Source organism: Ptiloglossa arizonensis, chromosome 7 (genome assembly GCF_051014685.1).
Source record: "Ptiloglossa arizonensis isolate GNS036 chromosome 7, iyPtiAriz1_principal, whole genome shotgun sequence".
NCBI lineage: Eukaryota > Metazoa > Arthropoda > Insecta > Hymenoptera > Colletidae > Ptiloglossa > Ptiloglossa arizonensis.
Window position 1 is genome coordinate 18,983,644 of NC_135054.1, and position 24,381 is coordinate 19,008,024.

At 42.0% G+C, this 24,381-nt stretch overlaps 4 protein-coding genes across 6 annotated transcripts in view; 2 read left to right on the top strand and 2 right to left on the bottom strand.

Annotated features, from left to right (window-relative positions):
- Window positions 1–4,023, top strand: part of Nlg3 (Neuroligin 3) — a 438,180-nt gene extending 434,157 nt beyond the window's left edge. Inside the window, exons 10-11 of the mRNA XM_076316451.1 lie at window positions 1,151–1,281; window positions 1,586–4,023. Of these exons, the coding sequence (XP_076172566.1) occupies window positions 1,151–1,281; window positions 1,586–2,161 (707 nt within the window). The 3' untranslated portion in view covers window positions 2,162–4,023. The remainder of the gene's footprint in view (window positions 1–1,150; window positions 1,282–1,585) is intronic.
- A 1,371-nt stretch (window positions 4,024–5,394) lies between these two features.
- Rab6 (RAS oncogene family member Rab6) lies at window positions 5,395–16,869 on the bottom strand. 2 transcript variants are annotated; one of them, XM_076316001.1, is made up of 6 exons: window positions 16,661–16,869; window positions 15,956–16,014; window positions 14,578–14,737; window positions 14,294–14,499; window positions 14,147–14,213; window positions 5,395–11,160 (listed from the first exon to the last, which is right to left on the bottom strand). In XM_076316001.1, exons 1-6 carry the CDS (start codon window positions 16,728–16,730, stop codon window positions 11,087–11,089), a joined length of 636 nt encoding a protein of 211 aa, XP_076172116.1. In that variant the 5' UTR covers window positions 16,731–16,869; the 3' UTR covers window positions 5,395–11,086. The 2 variants fall into 2 exon arrangements, with proteins under 2 accessions (XP_076172116.1, XP_076172117.1); XM_076316002.1 differs by lacking the exon at window positions 5,395–11,160 and adding an exon at window positions 11,905–13,180.
- A 331-nt stretch (window positions 16,870–17,200) lies between these two features.
- Window positions 17,201–19,463, bottom strand: LOC143149529 (protein FAM8A1). Of its 2 annotated transcripts, none has more exons than XM_076316989.1 (6): window positions 19,307–19,463; window positions 18,727–18,932; window positions 18,466–18,612; window positions 18,088–18,208; window positions 17,897–18,011; window positions 17,201–17,838 (listed from the first exon to the last, which is right to left on the bottom strand). In XM_076316989.1, exons 2-6 carry the CDS (start codon window positions 18,926–18,928, stop codon window positions 17,500–17,502), a joined length of 924 nt encoding a protein of 307 aa, XP_076173104.1. In that variant the 5' UTR covers window positions 18,929–18,932; window positions 19,307–19,463; the 3' UTR covers window positions 17,201–17,499. The 2 variants fall into 2 exon arrangements, with proteins under 2 accessions (XP_076173104.1, XP_076173105.1); XM_076316990.1 differs by having other exon boundaries at window positions 19,189–19,327.
- Window positions 19,464–19,537: 74 nt separating this feature from the next.
- The window catches only part of Krz (beta-arrestin protein kurtz), a 60,327-nt gene continuing 55,483 nt past the window's right edge, over window positions 19,538–24,381 (top strand). The window contains exon 1 of the mRNA XM_076316984.1: window positions 19,538–19,766. The gene's annotated coding sequence lies outside the window, so the exon portion shown is untranslated. The remainder of the gene's footprint in view (window positions 19,767–24,381) is intronic.

The following is a 24,381-nucleotide window of genomic DNA, read 5'->3' on the forward strand; positions in this document are numbered from 1 at the left end:
TTATTAAGTCGGTTAGAAAACTCAAGGTTATCTCTATATCTCAAATTATACAAGACGCACAAAAATCGGAATGCATCGTCGAATGCATCAAATTTTAGTTGAACCATATTTTTCGTTTAATTTAAATTTCCACATTGTTCACTTTATCTGAACAATAACGGTACCAATAGATTGGTAAAATTCTTCCGATTAAAATGAGTCCAAACACGGCGCAAATCGGAGAAACTTTACCGCTGCTCTATTTTTTTCGTTATTTGAGGTACGAAATATCAAATTCGTTAAAAAAAAAAGTTTGTCCGATTTGCGTCGTGTTTGGACTCATTTTGATCGGGAGAACCTCGGCAATTCGTTGCTACCGTTATTCCAAAAACTATTATTCTAACAAGGTGAAGAAATGAAAAAATTTAATTATTCTAAGCGACTCTCGACACTTTCGAAACTGTCGAAAAAAGTCGGCACTCAAACTTCTCCCTAGATAGAAACCACACGCGCGCACGCTCACCGAGACAAAGGATTACAGTTAAGCGGGTTATAAGGGCTGCGTATCGAGTACCTTTCGTCTTCGAAGGCCCTTCGGAACATCTGACCCTCCCGTACCATTCACAATTCCCTTCACAGGTCAATTTCTCGTTCGCGCACAGTATAAAATATTGGGTGTCTCGGGTTTATCCGCGATTCCTCCTCCCGTGAGGAGGAGGGAAACGTCTCGGTGCAGACAACCGCCACGCCTAAGGTTGAAGGGCGAGTCGAGAAACGTCAGTGCGGGAAAGTTCGCCCCGCGCTCGAGTGCAGTGCGGCTCAAACTATACCGCGACTCGGCCGCAAGTAGAAAAGTCCCTGCAAAGCCAACCCGAGGGTTAACCGTGGCCCCTAACCCTCCTCGTGCAGCGACTCGGCAGTTTGGAACTTTGAGGCGCACTGACTAACGAACCCACCTTCTGTGCGAGATTACCGCGCGACAATAATTAATTACTCCGACCGTTAATACGAAAAGGGCTCCTACCGTGGAAAGACAGCCTTTTCTCTATGGTTACCGTGCGAAGCAGGTAGCCTAACCCGGTCTGGTCGTAACCGTGCACCCTCCAAAAAGCTGGAGGACGAACCACTCTTTGCCCCGCTGACCCCACTGAGAAACCATCCATGTTTCCAGAGATCAAGTCGAAGCTGAAGAACCACTACAGGGCGCACCGACTCTCGTTTTGGCTGAACCTCGTGCCAGACCTTCACAAACCAGGCTCGGACGACGTTCCTAGGTCCCATCATCTTCTCGACACTGAACAGGTATCGTTGCGTGAACTCTTTAATCGAATCACGATAGTAGATATTTGTAAATAAAGTGGATACTTTGATCCGGTGCTTGTTCTTTTAAATGAACATGTATACGTAGATACTTGAGTCTAGCAGGTGTTTTTTTTTTAAATAAACATGTGTAATAAGTACGTACGTTACGGTTTCGAAACAGGTGATCAATTTCACTGGTAGACTAGAGTAGAGATGGGACTCGTTTGTCTTCTTCTCACCGAGACATAGTCACCAGTACATAGGAGTCTACGTTCTCTACTAACCGGTATAATTCTATCGTCAGGTGCCGCCTAGGTTCATCCAGAGGATACCAACGACCACCAGGATGACCACGGCGGAAGTGACCCTCGCCGAGAAAACGGTGAACGTCACAACGGCTATACCCAGCGAGCTGGCGTTCGAGGACTCCACCGTGCAACCGGAGGACGGTTTCGCAGCGTACTCCACTGCCCTGAGCGTGACGATAGCAATTGGTTGCAGCCTGTTGATCCTGAACGTTTTGATATTCGCGGGTGTTTACTACCAGCGCGACAAGAGCACACAGCACAACTGCTCGAAGAAGCGCCAGGAGAACGGTCAGATGCCGAACAACATCTGCGGCGACCTGGAGACCAAGACAGCCGAGAGACACCACATCCAGCACATCCCACCGCCAGAGTTCGCCGATCTCCAGAACAACAGCTGCCACGTGCCGATGCCACCGCCACCGCCGAAGAACACCAAACCGGGGAAACCCGGACAGAACCTGATCATCAGTCCCAATCAGCTCCAGCAGGAGAGTATGGCGATGACCGGCACCGGTACCCTGAAAAAGGGACACAATCATCAGCAACAGGTCATGGACGAGCTGAGGGTCTGACTCCACGAGTACGTTGCAGGCGGAGCTGAACAATCGCGAACGATCGACAGCCCCGGCGAAAGACCGAGCAAGGTGTCCCTCGAGTTTCTCAACGAACTGTTTCGCTGGGTATCGGTGATGTTGGAGGAATCGGGCGAAGGTAGTTGGAAGTAGCTCGAGTCCACGTCCCGAGCTGTCGCGGAGGTTGGTTCGAAGGGAGATTAAGTGTTTTGGAAACTGTGAAACGTTCGATCCTGGTCCTCTCAGAGACCAACAACGATCTTGTACAATTGCGAAAACACTCTCTCTGAATTCTTCTTCCGCGAGAGCTACCGAGAACGTTGATCCTGAAACGCACGGTGTCGTGTTAATCGGAGTAAGAGGAATCCGTTCGTTCGAAACTTGCGTGGAATACACCCTTGGCGATTTTCGACGATCCCTGGAAAGATCCTTGAGAATCCTCGAGTGTACGTACCGATCGAGACGAACGTCACTGTCGATGTATCGAGTTTACGAAGTAGCTACGGTCGAACGTGGGACAGGCGACGTACCTAACACCATCGGAGAATGTTATCGTTATCTACCTGCCACGGGACAAAGGAGCGCGGACGAATCGACCGCGACCAACTGCCGAACAAATCGTGTAGTCTTATTAATAGCGAGACGCGAGTAGAGCTCTCGTTAAACCCATCGCGATCGTTCCTTGAGAGTCGTAACGTTCGAGGATGCACCGTTTGCAACCCCCTGCGAATCTACCACTTTGTTCCTTACTTTGCGTTAAGAGTTCGTTTGTGAATCGAGCGCGTACCTCGATCCATCCGCGACTAAACCGATCTTCGACTTTTCCGTTGAGCCGAAGTCGAGTTGGTCTCGACCGCTGTGGGGTGTTGCGTTCGTGAACGGCGGCCATTTTCACGTCAGGGAGAAAGAATCCGTGTACCGGTACGGTCGAGAGTGAACCATCTCGGAAACGAAAGGGTCAGAATCCTCTCGGAGAAGAAACGGTTAGAACCCTCTCGAAAAGAAAAGGATCCCTCCGAAAATAGATAGGGTTCGAAGACTGTGAACCTGTACCGATTCTTCCTCCTCTCAGACGCGAGATCCTTGGAACGAGGTACCCTTTCGTCGTCGACGACACTCGCGACGGTCTGAAAAGTTTTTCTCCCCGGATTTGTTAGTATCAACGATCGACCGTTTCGACGAAAGGGGCTGACCGAGCCAATTATTTTGGTCCACGAAGGACGAGTATCTCGGACGCTGGAAGCAGCGTCCACCGCCTAAACTGCTCAATGAAAACACAGAAGTGACGATTCACCGATTATTAATCACACGGGAAAGAGAAATGGCGAATCCGCGATCTCGAGTCGTGTAGCTCCGCGTAAAAGGGGTTCATTTTTTTACCGAGAAATAATATCGAGAGGAGATACAGAAACGCGAAATCAGCGCAACAATTTACCCGTTTCGAAACTAAACAACAGCATACTGCCATACCGTCGAGAGTGACACTTGGAGGACGCGCGGACGCGATTCGCTGATTGTGTCGCGCGTACAGGACAGTCGATAAGGAAGTGCGTAAGAATGCCGGAACGAAAGTGAAACCGAACGAACCCGTTGTTTTTCGTAAGATTTTTTAGGCTGGGTAAGTCGGAGATGCGTGAGCGAGGCACGGACTCTTTGAACGAGAGAGAACACGAGACAGAGGATGCGAGTTTAGACTGTAAATAATGAATAATTAAATTTAGTGGTTCGTCGAGTCGCTGATATTGTTGTGCCGAATGAAGAGAATAACGGGGTAACCGATTGTAACTGTACGTCGAGTAACAGAGATGATGTGTGAACAGCGTAGAAGCACTGGACGTAATTTTAAATTTGTATATAATTGACATTACAATAAACTATGTAAACAATTACTATCAGACACGGCGTTTACTGAGGTATTGGGCTCAACTTGCGTTTCCCCGAGCCGAGGTTGGACCGTTCTCGATTAAAAGTTGACAGCTTCTGAGATTCGACGATTAATTTCGTACTCTTCGACTCTCAGACCTCAGAGACTCGAGCTGCAAAAGTCTTGAGGGCTGAGACTCTCGGACATTGGAAACTCGAGCTGCGAAAGTCTCGAGCGTCGAGACTCTCGGATTTTGGACACTCGGGCGATGAAAGTCTTCTTAAGGGCTGAGACTCTCAGACATTGGAGACTCAAATTGCGAGAGTCTCGAGCGCTGAGAATGCTGGACTTTGGATGCTCGAACAGTGAAAATCCCAAGAGCTTTGGTTGCTCGAAAGTTTCAAATCCTAAGTCTCTCGATCTTTTGTAATCTCGGACTCTCGGTCTGTCAGACTCTCAGACTCTCGACGACTTGACGCGTTTCAAGTTTCTCGACGGTTTAAAAATGTCCACGCACACTCCGCTCAGTAATCATCATTGCAAACGTTAACGTTTCGAAATATTACCCGACCTTCCTTATAAATTTCAAACCTTGTCTCGCCTCCCCCTTTTTTCTTTTTGTCCATGTTTCTGAAATTTACGAGGCACTAAAATTCTGTCTCTCCACGATTTCCAAAATGTAATTTATTTTACCATCACGATATTATCAAGTTAGAGGAAAATGCTTCCTTGCGCGAATAAGAATTTTATGAAAACCTTGATTGAACCAAATAGGGTAGACGTCGAGGGTTTGCCAAAGGCTCAAGGTAAGTAGGTTATAATAGCAATCCTGTTCCATCCTGTTAAATTACTAATCTTGGACAAATTGCCTTTCTAAAGATCAATTATAGTAATCCGGATAATGATTAATAAATCGAAAGGATGCCGGTACCGGTGTTGCTCTGAAAGATCGTTCGTTTTCCGTCCTCTTCGTTGAATCTGAAAAATGTCAGCGTGCTCGTCTCGAGGCTGCGTTTAACTAAACAAAAAAACGAAGCTCGATCCCTTTGCGTTAACCGTACTTTACCCGGGTTGTGAAACGAAATAATAACAAATTCGATCACGATGAATCGTGCATTCCTTTAATGAGATTCCTCGTCGAGTTTCGATGTACTTCGTCTCGATTCAACGCGCACTTAATCGCAATTCCGGCTACTTTTCGAATTGTCCTCTCGACACTGTAAAACCTCGTTAATTTGGATCCCATTAGTTTGAACATTCTCACTCCAATTAATCCAAACTGGAGGGCCCCTATCGCTGTAGCCCTCGTGACCGCGGTAATCTGCTCTCGGAACGCAAAGCCTCATCAACGTAGATTTTGTTAATTCGAACTTGCATTTTACCCGAGGACGACCTCTCGCGCCAATTAATACACGGATCAGCGGGATTTTCCTTGCCCGCGATCTGTTTTTAATACGATGAAAACCCTCGTCGACCCGGATCCTCTTTAATCCGAATCTCCGTTTACTCTGAAATACTCGGGCCAACCGAACGTTTATCGCTCGTATTTTTCATCGTTCCTTGGAACTTTATTTTTTTTTTCCGTTTCTTCTTTTTCCATCGCTAATATTTTTCGGACTTACCCAGATTGCACGTTCCACTCGACTCAGCATCGTTCACCGTGGAAAAAAGTTCCCGACGAAAAGTTGCTCCCGGTTCGATTGTAGTCCCGTCTCGATTGAAATTACGATCGAAATAAAAGGAGAGTGTTCCATTTGCGCGAAACTCCTTGTTGGCCCTTGTTTCGGAGACTTCAACGACGGGTCGAGAAATTTTTGCAAACAAGTTCAACGCCCGCGAATCGTGAAATAGCTCTCGATGCTTTTCAGGGTTCCCGGACGATTCGAATTTGAAACTCGAAGGAATCTCAGCAGTCGTAATTTCAATCGTTTCGTGAAAACGAAGTTTGCCTTCGACTTCTGACCCTCTTCGTTTCGCGGTCGGAGCAATCGATTTTGAAACGCGCGCCAATGAAAGGGAACACGGCTGGGAAGTCCCTACGATGGTCTTCGGCGATCCAATTGATTTCGCACCGACCTGGTTCCTGAAAGGACAAGGTTCGTGGTTTTTCTTTCTTTTTTTTTTTTTTTTTATTTTCAATTATATTTCTGCAAGATCTCGTTCGATGACGTTTAAACAAAAGCGTACATTATTTCCTATTTTATATAATGTATCGGAAACTTAAAGCCTTGATGCGTAACCCTTCGAGCCTCGAGTCTCGTCGAGAAACAAGATTGGATTTACACAGAAGGCGCTCGACGAACTACACAAACCGTTAGATTGAACGTATAAAAAGTATCGCGGGAATTTCAATCCTATGTTTCACTCGTGATTGTTGATTCTGTGTGTCTGGTTACACGATATATGAATTAGTAAAAAAATGCAAAGATACGACCGTGTTTAAACATTATGAACCGTCGAACAGCGCCGAGGCTCCAAGGGTTAACCTTACAATTAATGAATATCGCACCCTACCGCTACGTTAAGTTTGACAATTTAATTGCAAAGAGACGATACAGCGAATACCTCTATTCAACTAAGAAACATCGGCTACAATAACTTTGACGCAGAACGCGGCTGCCTTGCAAATTACATTCACAAGAATTTCCTTCCGAAATGCTACAAATCATCGTCGCTATCATACTATTAATCTCCATTAATCCCTTCGCTACGAAGAACGACCATTTGATGATAACCGAATTTCGATAAAAAATTATGATCTACCCGCTAGAACAATCGGACAAAAATCGGAATCGTCGAGATATCACAATGACTATCCGGCCAATTTTATAAAAAATTTTCCTACACCGTTGATCATTATTTGCCTCTTCTTTTACTCGTTTTTTCTTGTTTTTTTTTTTTTTATTTTTTTTTATATTTTTTTTTTGGCCGCAACGAATCGATCGTTCGCACCCGAGAGGATTCGCAACGTCTCGAGGCGGCGGTGACGATCGCGACACTTGAAATTGAAATATTATCGTCTCGTGGGGTGCAAAAATACACGAAAACATTGAAACGAAACAGTATACGCTCGACAACGATACGTAATCATCGGTGTGAAAAATATTCCTCGAGGTACGCCCGTTGAGAAGGGTCTCTCTCGCGTGCAAACGATCGACTCGAATAGATTACGCTTAAATTTAAATCTGATTTAACGTTTCAACAAAATCCTACCTAGAGACTCTACCGACATCTCGATCTCTCTCTCTCTCTTTCTCCATCTCTCTATCTCTCTCGGATCCTCGCCATAGCGAAGGGGTTAAACCGCAACGAAATATATCAATCCCACTGCGCCCCGAAAAGCAAGCACCGTGGATCACTGAACGATCAACGCGTCGATCGTTTCGACTAGATCGGCGTACTTCGGTCCGTTTGCTTCGCTGGCACGCGAAACGGACAACCTTGTCCGACCCCTCCTCGACTGGAACCGGAAGTGTGCCTCTGGCCGTGCGAAAAGTGACGCGTCCTCTTAGGCGTGAGTCTTACAATAGGCGTAGATTAAACATTAGCGATTTACCGGTCGGTATGGAAAGTCGTAAAAGATCCTATCCTACGTCGAACTACGAGCGCGTTTCCGGTATCGAGGAGTCCGTGGATCGACGAGCGTTGTCCCCTAAGCGGGCGCGCGCGCGCGCACGATGCCGAATTATCGATTCATCGCCGAACAAATAATCCATCAGATACCATCGCTTCTGTAAATCAATAGATTAATTTTTACGAAGGAAACGAGACTCGTCCCGTCGAAATGGTTCGTTGCCGATCACGGAACGTAAATTCGGCGAAGATACGGAAAACTTGCGTCGACGGAGGTTAGGTTCGCCGATAGGTGAACCTTGAACGTAACCGTCGATCTTACCGATCCACCAGCCTGGACGAATTTTCCTCCGGTCTGTTTCGAATTGAAATCGCAAACCCAGCGAGGAACGAACAATTTCGAGGAACGCTCCAAGACGAACCCTTCTTACGTAATAAATAGTTCTCGGGGCCGCGGATACAAGTGGAGAGGATCCGGGCGCCGGAAGTGGTACGAGTCCATCGGTCCTGGATTCTTTACGAGATTCGTATCGACGATTAGTTCGTACGAACGGGCACGCGTGCCAACAAGCTTTCCATCCGAACGCGAAGAATCATTCGTTGTCCGTGAATAATAAACATTGTAAACTTGAAGAACGCTCGTTCGAATGGAAATTCATCGCCACGGATTCGTACGAACGATCGAAGCGTACAATTCTGCGCTCGTCGAACAGTCCGTACAGTGTCGTCTATTCGTTGAGAGCTCGGCCGGGGGTGAGAGCTCTTAACGCGGAGGAGGCACGTTTCTCGTTTTCGGTCCCTCCGGGGCCCGTTCCCGCCACCGGGGAGCGGGAACCGGCCGGAAACGATGGACAGTCACTCTCTTATCGAGTAGGTCGGAACCGAGCTCTCAACGAACGAATAACCGTTCCCTCAACCCCTTACAGCGTGCACGAACCGCTCGAAGTCTTCTATTTTGTCATCGCGAACCACTATGGTATTGTACTCTCAACGTCGACGTCGCTGTTCCAAATACACACACGTGATTAAAATTAACCAGCGTTGATTCGTTCAACGCTTGTCGCGTCGTTCGCGTTTCATTCCCGGCCGTATGTCTCCACGATGAAATAGAGAAGAATTCGCGCGGCAAGGGATCATAATTACGAACTCGGTGGACTGGTACCAGCAGGCCTCGAGGATCTTCACACTTAGCGACACATTACGGTGCGAATCGACGCTAAACGACACGTTATTGCACAGTGGCTGACGCTAGAGAGACAGTTTAACGTTCGGAAAAAACGGTGCTAGGGCACGCAGAGTTCGCGTAAAGCACGGCGGATTAATGAGTTTACAACGTGCGTCTTGTTCCGTGTTCAGCTCTCGTTATCGTCGGTATCGTTTCCCCCGAAAAGAAGCCTTATCACATCAATGTACAACGACGACACCGGGGAAATCCACGCTTGCTCGTGATGTTCACGAGCAAACGGAGATATTCCCATCACCTCGCGTTTCACCACCATTCTCGACGCGTCTACTGGTTCACTAACTTCTAATTAGCAGGTGCGAAATTGGCCCGCGTCACGTGGCTCCCTGGGAATGCCAATTGTTCCAATCCAAACTCCCCCGACCACTCTCTGGCCCTCTTTTTATTCTTTCTTTTTTTCCTTTTTTTTTTTCTTTCTTTCTCCACCCCCAAGGCGTTCCTCGTTGCATCCCCGCTCGCTACGATTCTTTACGGATCGCTAGAGTATTTTTGCCACTCGGTTCGTTCAGTTAATTAAATACCGGGCGCGCTAGGAGCGTTCAGTCTCAAACGATGAAACACAAGAGTGTTTCTCGACGCTCTCTGCGCGTCGCGTCGCACGTGACACGTTCGTGAATTGTCGACGATGCGAGCGTTTCTGAAAATGGTTCCCGCGTTCGCGTGTGCGTGTAGCTCGCGGAAAGAAGACGCTGTCTTTTTTTCTTTTTTTTTTTGCTTTCTCGAGCTTCGCCGCTACGTTCTACCTGGTAGCTGAACGACGACAAGCGAACGACGAACGTGGCGCGAAACACCGTTACAAAAATCGTGAATGGCGAGTGTGCGTGTGTACGCATGCATGCACGTATGTGTGTGTGTGTATGTACGTGTACATTACCGGTGCAGAAATGAGAGATCGTAGCTACCAGGTGTTCACTTAATCGAAAACGCGCTAAGAGAAAAAAAAAGAAAAAAAATAGAAGGAAACGTTCGTAAAAACGGCGTAGTAAAAGCGATCCGCGAGGCGAAGTTCGCGCGTCTTCTTTCCTCAATTTACGAACGGGTCGCGTGTCGAGAGTCGCTCGACTTATTACCAAGAAATATCGAAAAAACGTCTATAAAGATTGTGTGATTACAATTACATTATAAACCTCGAACAGTTCGCCGGTGAGTAAGCCCACCGTTGAACGACGCTCTACGAATTACAATGTCCCGCGATCGATGAACAGGGATCGCTCGATCGTTCGATTCCTCTCGACTACCTGGGCGCGCGCGCGTTGGGGCTATGAAATCGTATTTATTTTATTTAATTCTTCTTCTTCTTCTTCGTCTTTCTTTTTTTTTTTTGTAATTTTTTCCTTTTTTCATTACTTTCAGTCGTTTTCTTCGCGATCGTCGCGTGTGCCTATTGAGACTCGTTTTAAGCTTCTCGGTCTATGCGATGTGTGTACGTTTGCATGTGTGTGTGTGTATGTATGTGTGTACGTGTGTGGCTATGCGTCTTGTGCGTGTCGAGGTACATCTCGCCTTACGAAATCGCGATCGAAGCGAAACGACGACCAGACGAGCGCTTAATGGGTAAGATTAACCATCGCGACTTCCGGCCGAGCATCCGGAGAGTATTTGGAAAGGTAACTGGTCTAAACGCGATTCACAGTATCGAAAGATCGTGATATGTACGAGTCGTGGAAAGCAGTTTCGTTACGTATTGCTTACGATCGTTTGACAACGCGTACAACGGTGTTGCATACGAGTTACGGAAGAGCCACCCATTATCATCATCATCATCATCGTCTGTGACGCAGCTTTACATCGATGTAATCGGTTACAGGTCGACGCCACGTTTCCGGTTCACGGGCGTGGCGCGAGTACGCATCTTCTCTCTCTCTCTCTCTTTCTATTTCTTTCTGTCTCTCTTTCTCTCTTTTGTCGAAGAGTGATCGCGGATTACACAACAACGTAACGCGCACTATAACCGCACGAAGCTGTCCTCGGTATAACATGAATAGCAATGAATCCCGCTAGTAACGACTTAAATGATTAGGGCAGAAGTAGTTGGTAAGAACGGTGTTTAATAAAACGTTTTCTTTTTTTTTTTCGGTTTTTTTTTTCTGTGCGCCCTCGTCGCGCGAATGTTACGGGCCACGATGTAGACATCAGAAGAAGCCAGGCATCTTGTTAAATAGTATGTGGATGAATTGTTTGGTTCGTGTCTGAATGTCACAAAAAGGCGCTAGCATTATTAGCTGCACACTGAGAAACCACCTCCCTAGCAAATGCAGCCGCTCTCCCCCTCGGATTCGGAGCCGTTCTGCATCGGTGATTGATTCTGCAAGTCGACAGCTGCTTTCGTGTGTTAAGGCGTTATCACAGTTAAGTGCGACGGATAAAAGTTGATTTTCATTTGGGGCCGCGTTACAATTGTGTACAGTACAAGCTGTCTCTAGCCATTCCCTTGTTTCTCTGTCCCTTTCGTCGAAAGAGTATCGCATAAAATTATACACAATTGGAAATTTGGCAATCTTAGAAAATACGTGATGCAAAAAGAACTTCAGGCCTTAAGATCGATACTTGTGGACTGGTGGATTATTATTCCTTGCGTTCAGCCAGCGTAATGTATGGTATAACCGTACTCGAGTGAAATGTTATTACAAATTCTTTGAAATACACACGGTCTTTGACTCTTAATGTTAATCATAGAATTAGTCCCATTAGATTCACGTCATTAAGTATGTAATTTTCTCTCGTTTCTTTCTTTCTTTTCGAAGCTAGAGTAGCTGTAATTAAATGGCGTATAAAATTTAAATAGTTCAAAAACGGGACGGAGCATTCCCTAACATTAATTGTAGTGAAATTTACAGCCGCGAAGCACCTTAATTAAAATTATACATCGAATGCCTGTACTCTTACGATACAAAGTATTGCATACGTATAGTGCACGTATTACCTACTTAGAATATTACGCGGATAAAAAATGAATCTTACAATAATCTTGAAACAAGGAAATGTATACAAGAAGGAGTAATGGCAAAAAATAAAAAATTATGATCCTTATGAAATTAATAGAAAAGAAAAGAAAAAAAATAATACTATTTGAGGTTTTTTATATAAATTAAAATATTACAATAATTATTAACAAAAATGTTATAATATTAGGTATAATAGCATTCTATCTATCCATATCCCAATTTTAAGTTATTATTTACAAATCCGAATATGTCAGTATCTTTTTGCTAATTACTTTCGCTATCTATACGTGTCTTCTTTTTTTTTTTTTTGTTTATGTCATTTATATATGTATATATAATATACATGAATCGAATTCAGTTTAAAATGTATAGTAATACTCCAGCAAGAAATGCAATATGTTAATTTATGCAGCGATCGTTCCAAAACGAGGAAAACCTTCGCGCGTGAGCAATGTATTCTTAAAAAAGTATTTATAAAAACTCGGATAGCGTTAGCTGCCAGTTCTGCATCGTTGCAACTCTTTTCTTAAATTTTTTTCTCTTTATATGCGTTTGTAGCACGCACGCAGCTGTGCACGATATTGTGTACGAACTTTCTTCTCTGTGTCAGATCCAATTTAAATAGAATGGATGCATGAACTTTACAAGACTCCTATTGCTGATTTTTGCAATCACTTTGAATCTACGAACAATTGTACTCGTCTAACTTTTTGACTGCATTTACGCAATACATAATTTTACGGTTTTACTGTCAGTTAAATTTCCATGTTACTGCGACTTATATGTACAGAACTATATAAGTGCACCACATCATGCAACTGCAACACTTATCATGCACACGACTAGTATCTCGTTAAAGTACTTTTTTTTCCAGAATGCAAAACATGAAGATTCATTACTTAACGTTAAATTCATAAGTACACGTGGCACACAAAATATCGATTAAAAAATTTATTGTTTCGATTAAAAAAAGAAAAATATTGATGCGGTACCAAGATATGAAAATCATCAACCATTAACGCGTTTAAAAAAGCAAGCAGCTTCAATGATGAGTTTGAAAGTTTAAATAAATTAGATTATGTTGATGCTATGATGTTCTAACACACACAAACACGTTATTGTGTAAAAGCAGTCTGCTTAAGCTATCGTGTAATATTTATAAATTCATGAACAATAAATTATAGCTATTCAATACAGTGCTATTACTTTCCACATTTTAAACTGTGAAAAGGACACAGACCGAATGTCACTGCCCTAGCGTTGAGAGTTTAATTTATTAATTTAACTTAAATCAGTGTCTTGTCTATCGTTAGGCTGATCGGTGGTTTAACATGCACAACTGCTCTCCGATGCTTTCAGTTCAATTGGTGTATCCTTGAGAACTACTTCTTGCACTACAGGTATCGCAACATATTAAGGAAAACAGAAACAACTGAAATCGTTAATAATGTTAAATAATATTAAAAAATAATAGACGTGAAATTATGTTGAATAGGTATTTTGCCCACTATTGATGGGCAATAGTGATGGAAGACTTTAAAAATGATACGTGAAAATATATAAAAATATGAAAAAAATGGGCAATAGTGACGAAAGATTTTAAAATTGATAAATAAATATATGTAAAAATTATATTGTACTATCGCGAAATTGAAATACGTCTTTGCTTTAAAGAAACCTGAAACTTAAATAATTAATATAGCTCTAATAAAATATCCAGAGTAGCTGGCAAGATATAAGACTAAAAAGTAAAAGGTGATTTCTCATGACAAAATGTAGAATAAAATGTTAATGCGCAAGGTTTCATTTATGCAAAAAACAATTTTGCAAATCCGTCAGGAATACGAACACTCGACTAAGTCTTGACTTCGCGCATCTACTTCTTTTCGTTCTTGTGTTTGTAAATATTAACAAGATTATTAAAAATACACGTGCAAATAACCACACTCTAAGAACGTGTTCTATTCTCTGAATAATTTTTCTTTCCTATTCATGTCAATAGTAAGATTACCTGACGAATTTTTAAGCTTAATTTTTTCGAAAACAAGCCTTGCATACAAAAACTTTGTTCTACTTTGTTGTTCCATTCTTTTATAAAAAATCACCCTCTCATAGACTAGTATTACATCGCGCGGAACACCTTGCGAAATAAGTGATTATGATGGACTCAAATGTGACAAACCTAAAAATAAATAATATTAAGTTTAAAAACGTGTAACAAACATAATCATTACAGTAAAAATTGAGGACATGGGATATGCTTCTTATTGCTATGTTTGAAGAAAGAAAAAATTCCTGAAATACGATTATGTCATTGTACCATGCAAGTATAAATATTACGTATCTTACGGAAAGGATACTGTCTTCAGGAGGCTTATTTTCAGTGGAATCCATGCCTGGAAGAGCTGCTGCTACTCTTCTAAACAACTGAAAAATAAATAAAATATGCTTAATATTTTATAATATTAGTTGGTACAAAAGTTAAAACTAATATTACAAAGACATACTTGTTTTACATTGTACCCAGCTTTAGCACTAGTTTCGATAAACATTACATTCAATTCTTTAGCTTTTCGTTCGCCTTCTTCCGTTGAAACTTGTCTCTTATCGCTCAGGTCCGTCTTATTACCCACTAGCATAATAATTACATCGCTTCCCCTCTCAGCCCGAACATCATCAATCCACTTTGACGTTTGGTGAAATGAGTTTGCATCTGTATAAATAGTGCACTTGAGCAAATGCATTAAAATTAGATTGATAATATTTGACTCTTCTGGCAAACTGTACTTACTGGTAATATCATATACAACAACTGCAACTGTAGAATCTCTGATATAACTAGGTATCAAAGATCTAAACCGTTCTTGACCTGCAGTGTCCCACAGCTGTAATCTTACAGTTCTATCCTCCAGATACATAGTTTTGCTTAAAAAATCTATACCTATTGTAGCCTGCAACAAATAACAATTGTACCTCACTATTACTTTGTGTACAACATAAGCTCCAGATTATCTTGGTACCTCTACTATATTTATAAAATTTTGATGTTAACTTCTTTTTAGTTCTTAATGTGTGCATACACATTGGAAAGAAAAAAATTAATTTTCATTAAATGATTTACCTATTCACAAAAGAATATATATGATAAAATTAAAATTTGATCAAAAACTTGTAATAATCTTATAAATTTGTTTCTTTGAATCTGTCTATTAGAAAAAGTCAATATCTTGGTCTCTCTACTGTCCCTCCTACTAGCATTTGCCCCTGACATATGATATTAATAATTCTGTGAAATTGAAAAAGTATTTTACTTTAAACTTTTTGTCAAACTTAATTAATTTGTGCAGGAAACAGGATAAATTTAAAGGCTTGTTACATTCTTATAAGGTAATTGGAAAGTGTGCCACTAGAATACAGATGATCTCAGATGTTTTGAGTGTGGGTTGTACGATACAGAGAAGAACCAAGAAGCTGTTAAAGTCAAATTATTGTGGATTAACAATTTTAAGAAATTCCATGAAACAAGGTGCAATATACATTAATAATGAAATACCTAAATAAAGTCTTAAGTATACATATAAATGAATATATATGTGTGTGTGTGTGTGCATATAATTTATATATATGCACACACATATATATACATACACATGTTTGTAGCAGATTAATTGCTTCTTTCCAACATTTTATATTTTCTTGCTTCTACATTAATAATTAAAAATTATATAAAAAAGAATAAAACCATTAATGTATTAATATTTAATATTTCTTTTGCCATTATTAAGAATTTACCTTTGGCTATACAACTATGTTAATATGTTGAAATTTTTGAATACCTCAACCGTTAACAGTAATCATAAATAAGCTAAAGCTCTGTAAAATCTTATCAAAGTTCGTCAAGGATAAAATATATTCCCTCTCAAAATAGCATAATGCTTATTGCTATCATAAATTGGTACAAAACGTATAAATATATTAAACTACTATTTCATTGTCTTTCTTTTAAATTATATAACATTTAACAACCATAATAAGTATTTACAGAAGCAGAGATACATTTTTCTTAATAGAACAGTTGCACAATTATTCTTGAAAGTATTAAAAATATTAGTAAGGTTTACAAGTACATATTACAATATATATATACCATGAAACCTTTAGTTTCATACCTGATACGTGCTGTCAAAGCTGTCATACATAAACCGTGTGATAAGAGACGTTTTTCCAACTGCAACATCAAATCACACGATTAATGCAAAAAGTTGATTGTGCTATTAAAATACTTAAAAATTCAGAATCAATCATTCTCTTGGAATATAAAATTAAAACCTTTACAATAACTTCATAAAATTTATATTGTAGTAACTGAAATAAACATAAATTATTAACGAAGTCATAGTTGCTTTTTATACGAAGCACGAATTATTTAAACATGTTTATTATCACTAAATAATACAATTATACACCAAATGCAATATTCCGATGGGTTCTGAGATTATTTAAAGGGAAACAATTATACCGCATAACCGTACGAAGTTGGGTGCATAAATTATGAATTTCAATGACTAGTAGATATTTCTGTAAATACGGGCGAGGGCAAGACATTTCTTACGGTCTAGTATACATAAAATTACAAATATTATTAAAATTGAATATAACATTGGAAAGGTAACAACAAGAACGACGCCGAATTCGATCGCTACGATTATGTTGCAAAGCGGTCAGAAATATTGATCTATAACCTAGAACAGTCATCAGAATTCGACTAAAATTCCCGTTTATGGTACACGAGAAATCATCAACAGGGAAAAACGTTCAGGTACATTGGCAATATTGATCGAAAATCAACGGAAGTATGCGCGGAAAATACTTACCGCTCTGTTCACCGAGAAAGACGAGCTTAAATTTACGCAACGGGTTTCCAAAATCACCCGAAGACGACATTTTCTTTGTATATCAGAACTACCGCACGATGAGTTATCAGTACTAAGCACACGGAAACAACTTAATCGATGCGACGAGTCATTAAGTTTCACGAAAAATCATTTAACTTGACAGATCGCAAAGCCACTCCTTCCTTCAATCGTGGGGCAGCCACGTTTAACTGGGAAGTGACGTCATTGGTTAGTTGCCAGTCTTCTTAGTTTCTAACCTTGTACGTTTAGATGGCGCTCAGAGTTCTAAAAAGGGAGGTTAAAATTTAAAATATTATTTTAAATTGTATACGTCAATGTAAATGCAAATTTCATGGTACTTTAAACATAACATAAAAACATTTTATGTAAAGTCAATCTATTTCAATATTCAAGAAATTAAATTCTGATTAATAATATATAAATATTTCATAAATAAATTCAATAAGTGGTGTACATTCAAATTTTCTTTTTAAGGATAAATCAAGAATAAGTCATGGGTAAATTATAAAATGTTTTATTAATAACTGCAGTAGTTGAAATCTGTACAATTTGTGCAGATATTAAAGCAATTGAGTATCCCTCCTTAAATAAATTGTAAGTATCTGTTTTGAAGATATTATGTACTCTTACATTACATTAGTACATATACAAATCATCTTTCACTTTAGAAAAATACTTCTTAACATTGCTATGTTTGGTTTATACACTTATTTACATAATACATTTGCCCACACACACATACAGCATATACAAGTTAAATATATTTTATGTTTCTCAGATTCATTTCAAGCATATATTTACTGCTGATGAAGTCTGTTATTATTTAAGTTTCTGTAGGGATCTTCAACGACGATAGAGTTGCAAAGTAGATCGTAAACGGTTCTGTTAAATCTGAAGAAAAATAGAACAAAGCATACTGGGAAATAGAATGCTAAGATCATATTTTTCACTATCGATCGTCCAAGTGCAAGCGATAAACCTAAATCTGTTCCAGGTGAAACAAGTACAACATCGGGGTCGTTGGGTCGATCGGCAGGTGTAACACTGCGACATTGAACAACCCGCAATCCCATCATAAATTTACCAGGTGTTGCACCACCTATGCGGCCATTCACACCATATTGCAGCCAGACTGCCTAAAACATTTCTCGATTAAAGTAACGTTTATACTGCTTCCAATATTAATGCCCTTACCTCAAAAATGCACACTATTACACGATGAATCATTTCCAACACTAACATTCCATACGTCATTTCTAAAGCCATTTTATAATCAATTCGCAAGTTCAATCGCAAATCATCTATATCTCTGGAAAGAGATATAAATTATGTATAAATAAATGCAAAGAGCAGAACCATTATCATAGTCTATCAATTTTACATACATAAAATCAAAAACATCAATGGCGATAAAAGCAATAGAAAACTTCAAGAGAAACAACATTATCAAATCTATAAACTCTGCTGCAAATCGTTTCCATATTGGTGGTATACGATATTCAAAACCTGAAAGAATTCCTTCCTCAAATTTCAATAGATACAATTATTCTTGAACCAAATGATAATGATGAAGATGTACGTTTCAAAAATACTGTATTTAGCAAAAAATGATGTGCTACTATTTGAAAATATATATACAGTAACTTGGTATTGGAAAAGTAACTATATAAAATGCAGTATTTTTGTATCAAAAGCACATATAGTACTAGCTGAACCTCTGTTGGAATGTGATGAACTCAGGAGTTATCGTTATGACCTTCTACCTTCAGCTCCAGGAGGTTGGAACGGAGGTCCTATAGGGTCTTGCGCCCTTCTTTGTCTTAGTGGATCATTCTGTTGATCATTTGTGCCAATTATTAATCTTTGCGTACTTGCTACATTTGGTGTTAGAGATGGAAATGGTGGAACACCTATAATTATTCTATTTTATAGAATAATTGTTACGATTAAGAACATACGATGAGCAATTTATAAATTACACATAGTTCAAAAGTACGAAACAAAAGCTTTATCTACAATCATACCAGAAGCTGGATTTAATATTTGACCAGACATCAGATAATAAGGGAACATTGCAGCTGCACTCTGCCAAGCGTACGCTTCGTATAACCATTTCTGTAACTCTTTAAAATATTCTGAGCGTTCTTCCGCAGCTGTTACCATTTGCTGATCTTTACTTTCCCTAGATTTATCCTCTTTTGTGTCCTCATTTTTGTCGTCCGCCATTTTGCTATTGTTTAAAATTTTACAAATGTAAGCATTGTAAACTTTTTAGTCCAAAACTTATATCTTAAAAGAGCACATTTATTAAACAATTTTATAGCATAGCTGGGTAAAATATGCCGTTCAAGTAGCGAGCAGTGAATAGGTTATTTTATCGTCAAGTGCAATGTATCGTAATTAAATTAAACATTATTTTATTTGTATCGAATGTCTAAAACGATATGCGACAGTACTATTTTATTTGCATTCACTTTGGCACCCACCGTTAGAAAAGTTTCTTAAATGATTCCGTTACAAATTTCACCCAGCTGTTTTGTGGCCTCAATTGGCTCATTAAACAAATCTACAATTCGAACACAAAAGAATTTTCAATGAACGCACCAATTTTGTTCAGCGTTTAAAACGCGAGACGAAGTTAACCAGGAAATATACGGACAGCTCGATCATGAACGCCCGACTCGAAACGTAGTAAGTACGAGAAGGAAAGATTCGAACGTAAACAAAAAATTACTGTTTACTGGCTGGACTGAACGGTTATAGCAAAAAACCCTAGCGCCTAGCGTTTCCTAACCAAGAGGTGGCGTGCGGCAGTTCGCACTGCGGCGCTAGCTTCTCAGGACATGACGTACTCGGGGCATTCGTGCAGTAATCACAGTCAGTGTACGTTTCTGACGACTCGCTCCTTTGTACTTTTCGCGTTTTCGAAATAAATAAGAGCAAAGCGGTGGGTGTCGTGAAGCGGCGTGTCTTAGCGAGGACCCGTGTGCGACTGTGGGCGTCACGCGTGACAGTTGGTCTAATTCTTGAATAGGGTGTGGGCCACAACGCTAGGAAACGTTAGGTAAGATCTTATTACACCGTTCCTGCGACAACGTTTTCGTCGCTCGTGCTTCGGAGAGTGCGACCGAAGTTCAAAAGATCGTGGTGCGGGTCCCTGTAAAAGGTAGCGTTTTTTTTTTTTTACGCGCGAAAATTGTACAGTCACGGTGTTCCTTCGGTCGCACGCGTCAATTCGATGGAATGTCGCGCTCGAATTCCGAGAATACGGGCGATGCGTTGCGCTCAAAAATCGAATCTCCCTCTTTTGCCGTCACTTGTAAACAATCGCCTAACACGGTACGGTGTTTTTAATCGCCGCGAATACACGCGAAACTGACAATCGGTTGCGTATTCGCCGACGATAGACTGCGACAAGATCGACGAGCGCGAAATCGAAGGTTGAAGGAACTCTTCGTTGCAATTTCCAAAACTTAGGTTAAGTATTTGTCAGCTTTCAAAACATTCATCGTACACCTTTGCTTTCCCAATCGTATCGCCCCGTTACGGACACGCGTTTACGAAAGCGTGTTAAAACGTACGCAGTAAGCGTATTCTTTTGAAATACTCCCTAAACACAATCGATCCGGGCGGTGCAATTATGAAAAGTAATTCATAATCCGCGTACCACCCGATACGTGAGTATACTTCGAAAGAAGAATAAAACGGCCGTGTACGAGACGAGCCAGTTTGACGCGTGTTCAACGTGCGACGAACGTGCGACGATGCGTCACATTTTCGAGGGAAGTCGCTACTTCAACGAGATTCAGCCGGTGTTACGGATCGTTCGAATCAATCCCCTCGTGAGCAGCAATGAATGCACAGTCTCTGCCATTCCATCGATCCGTGTTTCGGTACCTAAACAGTGTGTCTGCGAGTCTTTCGATTATCTCGGGAACGTGCGACCGACGGACTGTCCCACGCAAAATCGGCGGGAGGGGAGGGGGAAAAAAAAGGACGAAACGAAGCGTAACGTGAAAAACGTGCACACGGGAGGATGAATACGAATAAAAGCTAGGCCTTTGGCCAAATCGCCGAAGGTGAATGGCCGCGATCGTGCAGAGTCCCATTCACACGTTAAAGGCGCCTCTACGTTTTCGGAACCGGTTGCACGAAATCCATGGGAAAATGGCCGAGCACCGTGGGAGCCCGGGTGTGCGTGTGTGCGTCAGTGCGTGCGTCTTACGTCGCTTTTTCTCAGCTAGCTATTTCGTTCTCTTAATTTGACGTGGTCGAACGCGGACGTAACGACAACGAACGCCGTTGCACACTGCGTCGCATACTAATTTCGCGGCGGCCGGGCGAATTAAATGTGCCTCTACACGCGAAACGTTTCCGGTTCCGTCGCTCGTCGATATTTCGATGGTCACATCGCGAAACATCCTCGCATCGGTTTTTATCGTTTCTCGCATTACAAATTTATTCCCCCTATGATTCTATTATTTTTCTTTTTTTTCTCTCTCTCTCTCTCTCTCTCTCTTCGACGGTCAGTCGCGTTTCCGTTTACTTCAATCGGAGCGCGGCAACGGGGAACCCCACGATAATGCAAATTGCTACGAGGATGTATCGTGCCGGCACTGTTATCGAGATTACGCGCCTCCTAATCCCGTTTGCGTGGCGAAACATAAATAGATACCGATTAGTCGCGAAACTGTACGCGATAACTCGAATCACGATTCGTTTAATCGGTGAGTGACGGCGATTCGCTATTCCGTTGGAGGATTTCGTTCGTTTCGCGAAATTCTTACGGGTTAACCGGCAATGAAATTACGTATTTTTTCGATACTTTATCGTTATTACCGTTTAACCAAATTTTCCCTCACCGTATGGAATTTAATCACGTACGTTACACACGGACAAAAACGTTGCCGCGAGCAACTGCACGTTCTCTGTCGCGGTATCGGCAGTTATTTTCGATCATCGATTATTAATAATTGCCGGGTAGGATGAGTGACAGTTCCCCATTATATCTGCGCGATCGGATCGCGAATTAATATTTCCATCGTTCCGGCCGACTTGTAAACAGACACTGGGCACCGGCGTACGCGATAATTAATTGTGCATCGTTAATTTATACGAACCGATCGCGGAATCGTCGCGCGCGTAGGCGGTTTTAAACCGTGTCGCGAATCTACGTTTTTGCGTCATAAATTCTCGCGGAATTACGTACGCGTTGCTTGGGAAATATGTATACAGACGGTCGCACAGGTCTACGTACACCCATCCAGCACGGTATGAAATACCTACGCGAGCCAAGAATCCACGCCATTATGGTACCAAACGCGTCTACGAAACAACAACATTTTTTTAAAACGAACCTCGTAAAAACTACGCGCTGTTTGGCGCGGTTTAAACACATTTATCGAAACCTTTTCGATTCGCTTCGGTAACAATTAGAACAGAAAATTCTACAAAAGAATAAAAGAAAATGAAACATACAATAAACAAGAGATTACAATCTTTCGTCACGAACTCAAATTACCAACTTTCTCCTTTCCCGCGTCCCTAAGAAACGAAAAATATTCCCCAAGAAAAGTATTTTCCGCGAGAAGAGTGATATTTCCCGATATTTTCTCTTTTTCGCGGAGAATGAGAAATCGGGAATTTCAGATTTACGAAAGCGCGTAGATTTCCACGATCAACCGTGGAAAATCGGAAAATAGATGTGCTCGTGGGTACGTTGGGAGTCCACGTGCTTCGTAAATGGAAAAGTCGTTCGACTGAAATCGATCCGTGATATTTGATGAAATTACAATAATCGAATGGCGGGTCTCTCTCTCTCTCTCTCTCTCTCTCTCTCTCTCTCTCTCTCTCTCTCCGGGTTTTCATTTCCACGTTGCAGTCGGAGATACGATCGAGCGAAACGTAGGTAGCTAGCAACCAACACACACCGGGTTGCCTCGCAATAATCGAAGAGGGAATTCTGGTTCTACGTTGCGCATTCCCCCGTTGCAATCGCGTCTCGTGAAAGCCGCGTTGTTTCCCGTTTCGAGTAACAAAGGCAAGCCACGGGGATCGGTGGTCTTTTCTGACAGGAATTCCGTACATTCCGTTCTTGATTTTCAACGCTGCCACGTTCCCGCCAATTTCAACGGGGACTCGATAGAGGGGTGGGGGGATCGCGATCGATTCCACGTTGGAAAACGTCGCGGGATCGTTCGACCGCGATCGATGCCAGATCCCGGCCCAACGAACGAAACGGGCGGTTTGCGTTCGCGGACTTCCGGACCGAGCCACGTACACCGGGGGAATTACAATTGGCGGCGAAAACGTTATCAGACGATCAAGATTTGCAAATGGGGTTTCTCTTTGTTACGATCGGTGCATCGTACGCTCGGAAGATCCCCTCGGAATATTCCGAGTTGGTGGTAACGGGCGAAAAAAATGAAATATTCGGTGTAACCGAACTGTATATAACAATACAGTACGTAAATATTCGGTGTGGCAACGATATCCACCCGAAAGGAAAGTTGTAAAGTGGAATCGAATCGCGTGAAATTAATAGCCAACGATAGAACGGCGAGCACCGGAATAGACGAAATTAATAACAACGGACGAAGACGCGATAAGAGCGAGACAGAAACGCCGCTTGCGGAAGGAAAATTATAATATTAACACGGTCGGTTGCCAACGATGGTTTCTTTTTATATTTAAGAACGGCCGCGATATTAATAGAACTTTCTCGCGCGGAATGAAAAATCGTTATCGGGACGATAATTTGACGAATCTCTCGACGCGAACGTTACAGTCGCTGGTCACCGATTCGTTAAAATTAAGTTTCTTTAACCCTCGTTTTATCACACCTGGCTCTTCTCAAGCTCGAAGAGTTTGTATCATTGTTTGCATCATTGCGAGAAGTTTCTTTAGAAATTAAGAAAGGTACGGTAGAACGATCGAATGTTTCTTCCAAGTGTTCGTCCGAGGTCAAAGTACGGGTCTGTTCGGACCCGCATGTGGTCTCCCTCGTGTCGTCGCGAACGTTAACGAGCGACGGATAGACTCGAAACTCTTGGAGATTCTTCGAAAGTTCGAAATTTCGTTATCTGGGTGGGTCTTCGAGACTCGAAAGCGGGGTAACGGCTGCATTGTGGCGTTATCGCGGCCCGCTCGGTGAAAGCGGGCGAGGACGAGGTACGGTGAGAGAAGTTTTGTGCTCGGCCGAGGGAATATCGGCGACAGAACCAGCTCGAAATCGAACTTGCGAGTATTCGTGCGGGAAGCTGGCCGGTGGAGGAGATACCGTTAACTCGCGACCGGTCTCCGTTTTCCATCCGATCGGACGGAAAGTTCGGCAAGTGGTGTCTCGCGGGTTCCCCCGGCGCGAAAAGGGGAGGATTTTCCGCGAATCGCCGACGCAATTTCGTAAACGGTAGCGCGGCATAAACGGATTCCATTGAAATTCCATGCTGGTGAATCGTGACGGCACAGACGAGCCTCGTCAAGCGAGCTCCCTCGATAAATTGCGTCGAATGAATTCTCATTTAGGTACAGAAATTCAGCTCCAATTTCTCGCCGGCTTCCACGGAATTATTCATTTTAGGATTATTGTACCGGCGCTGGTCGTCGATGTGTGCTCCGCGCGCGGAAACTGTCGCGTTTGTTCGTTCAGATCGCGCGAAATCGAATTCGAAAAATCGGGC